The 5,836-nt window shown below is 35.6% G+C and overlaps 1 protein-coding gene and 1 long non-coding RNA gene across 2 annotated transcripts; one reads left to right on the top strand and one right to left on the bottom strand.

Annotated features, from left to right (window-relative positions):
* Nucleotides 1–776: 776 nt before the first annotated feature.
* On the top strand, nt 777–1,518 carry LOC109705290 (glycine-rich cell wall structural protein 1.0-like). The gene is made up of 2 exons (XM_020226026.1): nt 777–1,062; nt 1,229–1,518. Exons 1-2 carry the CDS (start codon nt 777–779, stop codon nt 1,516–1,518), a joined length of 576 nt encoding a protein of 191 aa, XP_020081615.1.
* Nucleotides 1,519–4,182: 2,664 nt separating this feature from the next.
* Nucleotides 4,183–4,901, bottom strand: LOC109705292. The gene is made up of 2 exons (XR_002214686.1): nt 4,692–4,901; nt 4,183–4,602 (listed from the first exon to the last, which is right to left on the bottom strand). It is a non-coding gene; the product is annotated as an uncharacterized LOC109705292 (long non-coding RNA).
* Between the last annotated feature and the right edge of the window lie 935 nt (nt 4,902–5,836).

Here is a 5,836-nt window from a genome sequence, read left to right as displayed (position 1 = left end):
ATGTATTGATATTTGAAAATTAAATATTTAAATTTAGTATCTAAATTTAAAAATTTAAAATTTAAAATGTTAAAATTTTAAAATTAAAAACTTAAAATTTAAAAAATTCAAATATATATAATTGATAGTTGCTAGCGCAACTGGTAAGAGTTTGATGCTTAATATTCGAGATATCGAGTTCAAATCCTAATTAATTTATAATTCTAGCTAAATTTATTTAAAAGAATAAAATAAAATGAATATTAAATATTTGTATTAGCGGGATTATATTTATGAGCCCCGGCGGTCAACGTCTCCCCTCCGAATGACTGCGTGGCAAAGCGACCGCAGTCGCTGTTGCAATCACCTGATTGCAACGGCGAGTCGCGATTGGTGATTGATTCCAAGCCCGACGCCCCCCTCCTCTTCCTATAAATTAATATCCGCTCCCGACTCTCCGGCCACAGTCGAAGCAAGAGAAATGCATCGACGAGGGCTAAGGTGATAAAATACCAAGGTGAGAGCCGCGTCGATCCTCCCCCGATTACGCTTCTTTTTATTTCTTTTCTTCTTTTTCAGTATCTGATAATTTTTTTCAGTTCACGTAATTAATTACCTCGTTGTTGTTATTATGGGGAAGTTGTCGAATTCTTTTTTTTTTTAATTTTTTTTTCTTTATTTTTCCTTCTTTTCCTTTCAATTCAATCAATCTATCTTTCAATCCAATCCGTATTTTTTTTCAGGTATATATAATATATATATAGATATATATCCGTTAAGAAAGCGATCGAGTGACAATGAACGTAAGGAGAGTATTTGTTGGTGGTGGTGAAGGAGGAGGAGGGGGAGGAGGTGGAGTTGTAGGAGTAGAGGAACAAGGAGGAGGAAGAGGCGTTGTTGGTAGCGGCAGAGGGGGAGGTGAAGTTGTGGTAGTAGCGGAAGGAGGGGGAGGTGAAGGAGGGGGAGGTGAATTTGTGGTAGTAGCAGAAGGAGGAGGGAGCGGCGAAGTTGTTGCAGTAGTGGACGGAGGATGTGGAGGAGGCGGAGTTGTAGGAGGAGGACGAGGAGGAGACGGGGGTGTTGGTAGCGGCGGTGGAGGAGCGGAAGGAGGAGGAGGAGGAGGAGGAGCGGAAGGGGAGGGAGGAGGAGGAGCAGCAGCCGACAGCTCCAACACCGTTAAAGCTGTGGTGGGGGCGATAACGGAGACGGTGATCGTGGGGAGCACCTCCTACTACTCCATACTCCATAGCAAAATCCCTTCCCGGCGTCCTCTCCGCCGCCTACGCCGCCCTCTTCCTCACCATTCTCCTCTTCCTCGCCATCCTCCTCCTCCTCCTCCTCCTCCTCCCCGCTCGGCCGAGTGGCAGAGGCGGCAGTGACGATGCAGGCGAAGATGGCGGCAGCGCAGGCGGCTGCAGAGGTGGCGGTGCCTTGGCGTTTGCCAAGCGCGCGGCGGTGGGCGTCGTGTTCTTGGTCCCGCTGTTAGCTCTGGCGGCGAAGGCTTACGCCGCCCTCAATTCGAAAGCAAAAGTACGTTAATCACAAACGCGCCAATGCATGCATGTCCATGGCTGTGCATGGGTGATCAGGAGGCCTCGTGCGGAATTGTATCTTAATTTATGTGTTTTGCTACGTTGTTTAGTTTGGTGTGTGCAGTTTTCTTTTTTATTATTATTATTATTTTCACTTGTTGCACTAAAAGCAGAAAGTAAATGACTGACCACTACAGCTAGTCAGCTTCCCTTGATTGTAACACTTGTGGGTTGGTTTTCCCATATAAATAAAAATTATTTATTTCAAAAATAATTATAAATTTAAATGTAAGTCAGAATTATATTAATTTTGTATTGGATGAAAATTAAATTATTTCTGCGAATAAATTAAATAATATTTGAACAGTTAGATTGAAACAAGAGAAATACGGTTATAATTTTAAATTAAAAATATTTTATCTAAGTAATTAATATCAAAATATTACTTTAAAAATAATTTTAAAAAATTAATAAATTTATTAGTTACGAATTTTGTATAAGACAATGAAAATATATTAATTAATTAATTAAATATAAAGTATGATTTAACGTTTTAATTAGTTAGTAAATTATTTTAGTTAGATAAATAGTAAAAAATTAATTAGATTAACAGAAATATTAATGGTTGATCAATATAAATATTAATTTATGGATAAACACATTAAATTATTAATAATTAATTAGGTAATTAATTATAAAGAATAAATAAATAAATAATTATTTTATTATTTAAGCAGTGCATAATTATTTAAATATATTAATTAGATTAATTAATAATTAAATGTTATAGTTAAAATTAAATTTAGATTTTAATTAATCTTGTTCTCACTCGGGGTTAAGCTTGTTTCAGAAAAAAAAAAAGATGAAACAACAGTTCCAACCTCATATCTGATTATACCAATTTATTTTAGAGAGCCGAAAACTGCTGCTTTTAAATACCAAATACAATATTTAGGAACAAAAAAAGGAATAAGAGCTTATTTCCTTTTTGGTTTGGGAAACAAATGCTACCTACAAGTTTTTAAACTTCGTGTGATAACAGTATGTCCCTATATTCTTTGAAAGCGAGGTGAGAACTGGGAACTTGGTTAATGATGGGTGTTTAATTTATCACGATCTTCTAATCAAGGGAAAAAAAAAAAACTTTTAACAGAATATTGTGTCAGTTCTGGGTACTCGTGCTCCAAGTTTTTTTTCTTTTTTTTATAAAACTCATATTTTTAATTTTAAAATTATAATTTAAAATTATAATTATAATTATAATTTAAAACTTTAACATTTAAATGTCAAATTTAAAATATAAATTTTTTAATTTAAATTTAAAATTTAAAAATCTAAATTTCATATTTAGAATTCAAAATTTAGAATTTTAAATTTAAATAATACTTTAAAATTTAAATTCAAAAATTTAAATTTTAATGTATTATTTAAATTTTAAAATTAGATTTTAAAGCAAATATAAAATTTTAAATTCATTTTGAGATTTAAAATTAAAAATTAAAATTATTATTTGTGAATATTTTTTTTTACCAAATAGTTTTATAAAATTTATTCAAAAAAAAAAAAAACTTTCCTACTAAACTCAACGAATCACTTTTCTGTTAGACTCAGTTAAATATTTTTATAATTTTTAACGGAAACCAATTCCCCAAACAAAAGTTATTTCTCCAAAAATTATTTTTTCAAAATTAGATCAAACGTCCACTATATGCTATATTAATTTAAACAAAAAGTTAACACACAAGTAAATAATAATAATAATAATAATAATAATAATAATCTGCTCTTTAATTCTTTTGAAAAACTAATCTTACAAAGGGTTGAGTTGAAGCATTGAAACCTTTTACTAGCCATTTTTATTCTACCTTTTATCTTTGCTACTTTCGTACACTATATTCAATATTAATTTGGGAGAAAAATTACAGTGGTGTTTGGTTTTTCAAAAAATAAATTGTTTTTTAAAAAAATTTATGGAAAAAATTATTTGTCATAGGTTTTGATTTCTGATAAAACAAAAAATCTACAAAACGAAAAATAATTTTTTTTTTATGAAATCTGAAAAAAAATTTAAATTTTTAGCAAAACCATTTTTTTCTGAAAAATAAATAGACGAAAAATACTTTTCTAACTAGAAAGCTATTTTTAGATTTTGTTTTTTTGAGGAATCAGACCGTTCTATTTGATCAAGTGCGAAAAAAAAAGTTTTCATGATTTATTTTTTCCAATTTTTCGTCCTTTTAGTTGGAAGAAAATTTACCTTTTTAAAATTTATATCAAATTTTATGAAAAAATAGTAATTTTGTTTTCCTGAAAAAAAAAACGAAAATCGAAAACAAAAGTTTCTGTGAAATTTTGGAAAAACTTTTTCAAAAACACTTGTGTTTCCTGAGAACAAAACCAACTAAAAACTTGAAAAAAAATATTTCCATGAATTTTTTTTCTCAATTCATTTTTCATATTTAAAAAAAAAAACAAAACAAAAGGCCTCGATGCGAAAATTTTTCTTGTCAAAAAAAAAAAAAANACAATACAAGTCGTGTTTTTTTTTTGAGAGATAGATAGCACGCTATCCGCTTCGTTTATTTCATTTATAAATAAACTTAGCTGGAAATGTGAATCAACTAAAATTCGAACCTGGGTCTCGGGTATCAACCACCAAACTCATTGCCACTTGCTCTAAAAACGGTTGGTTAAACTTAGAAAAAGTTGCTTCAAACAAACGGTAAAATAGTATTGCTTGGGGGCTACGAAGATGTGTACAACGAACCAACCAAAGTCGGCAACGTATACACTGTACGAGGAAACACAGCGCCGACTTCGTGGCCTGTAACGACTTCTTCGTATCTGGTCCCACCCTCTCCATGCCCAACACATAAAGCCCGGCCCAAATCCCCCGAAAAAAAATATCTCCATAGAGAGAGCGTGCACGCGCGCGATAACAATGGCCACCGTGAGAGTCGGAACCCTAATCCGCTCCGCGGCTGCTCCGGCACCTCCTCCGCCGCCCTCCATTCCCGCACGCCGCCGCGCCGCCTCTTCCTCCTCCTTTGCTCCGCCGCCGCCACCACCCCCCTTCATCGCTGTAACAACCCTGAAGAATAAATGGTAGTAGTAGTAGTAGGAGTTAGCAGGGAAGAGTAGTAAAAATGTCAACTTTACAAAATAGAGCAGAGAAGTGACAGCAGGGGGTGGTGAGGAGTGAGCTCGGCGGAGCGATCCAACGGTAAGGCGCTCGAGCGGCACTCCGGCGGGAAGGCGCCTTCGAAGGGGCTCAGGCGAGCTCGACAGTGCTAGGGCATCCTCAGAGCTCGGAGAGGGCGATGGAAAGATCGAGAACGGAGAGAGGGGGAGTCCGACAGAACCATAGCGTTTGGGGCGAAGAAGGGAACCTGCGGGTCGAAGCTTCCGAGTCGCGGATCGGAGGAAAAATGCGAACCCAAGACCCGCCGGGCCGAGGGTAGTGCGGAGAAGGGCTATCCGATATCCACTTACTCATTATTGGCGGATCGGGCCAGCCACATCGCGGATCGGGCGGAAAAGGCGAGCCCAAGACCCGCTGGGCATTGGATGGTGCAGAGAAGAAGGAACCGAGACCCACTTACCCGTTAGCTGGAGTTCCTGGACCAGGAGAGCCCAAGCGAAGGCCCATCAACCGTCAAATAGCATCCAACAAGCCACATTCCCATTTACCATCATTTTTGCTGTTAAGCCCTCACATAGATGTTATTTTCATTTCAGTACTGATATGCTAGGTAGTATAAATAGTGAAATGCAATGTAATCGAAGTATCAATGAAAATGAATTAGTCTATTTCTCCCCCAAAAGTTCTTCTCCAAACCATAGTTAGTTAATTCGGATTCGGCAAAAATTCGGTACGGGTATAATTCGGATAAAATTCGTTTTTTAATTTTTAATTTTGTTGAAAAATACGGCTAAAAAACGGATGTGGTAATTATTCGGATACGTAATTTATACGGATATTATACGTTTACCAATTAAAAATTCGGAATCAAANTTTTTTTAGTCGAATCATTCGCGAATTGCGAATAATTCGCGAACAAGTATTTTTGAGAATGATTTGGCGTTTTTTTCCGAACTTTTCAGAAAAATACGGAATGTGCCGTTTAATACGTAATTTTTAAAATTCGCGTATCATTCGCGTTTTAATCGCGAATTAACTAACTGAGCGCCAAACCCTTCTTCTTCTCTATCCCTTATCTCTATCCCAATTCTTTTCCCTAACCCTCACCTCTCAATCCTCATCTGTCTATCTCTCTACCTCTATTTCTCTTCTCTCTATCTCAATCCCAATTTCTATCTCTATT

Source organism: Ananas comosus, unplaced genomic scaffold (assembly GCF_001540865.1).
Source record: "Ananas comosus cultivar F153 unplaced genomic scaffold, ASM154086v1, whole genome shotgun sequence".
Taxonomy (NCBI): domain Eukaryota; kingdom Viridiplantae; phylum Streptophyta; class Magnoliopsida; order Poales; family Bromeliaceae; genus Ananas; species Ananas comosus.
This window is presented reverse-complemented; position numbering and strand designations above follow the sequence as displayed.

Bases quoted from the DNA above. Each gene is read 5' to 3' on its own strand.
- LOC109705290 (XM_020226026.1), top strand. From the start codon at position 777: ATGAACGTAAGGAGAGTATTTGTTGGTGGTGGTGAAGGAGGAGGAGGG. The intron at 1,063-1,228 runs GTAGCGGCGGTG...CATACTCCATAG, and splicing joins AGGAGGAGACGGGGGTGTTG to CAAAATCCCTTCCCGGCGTC.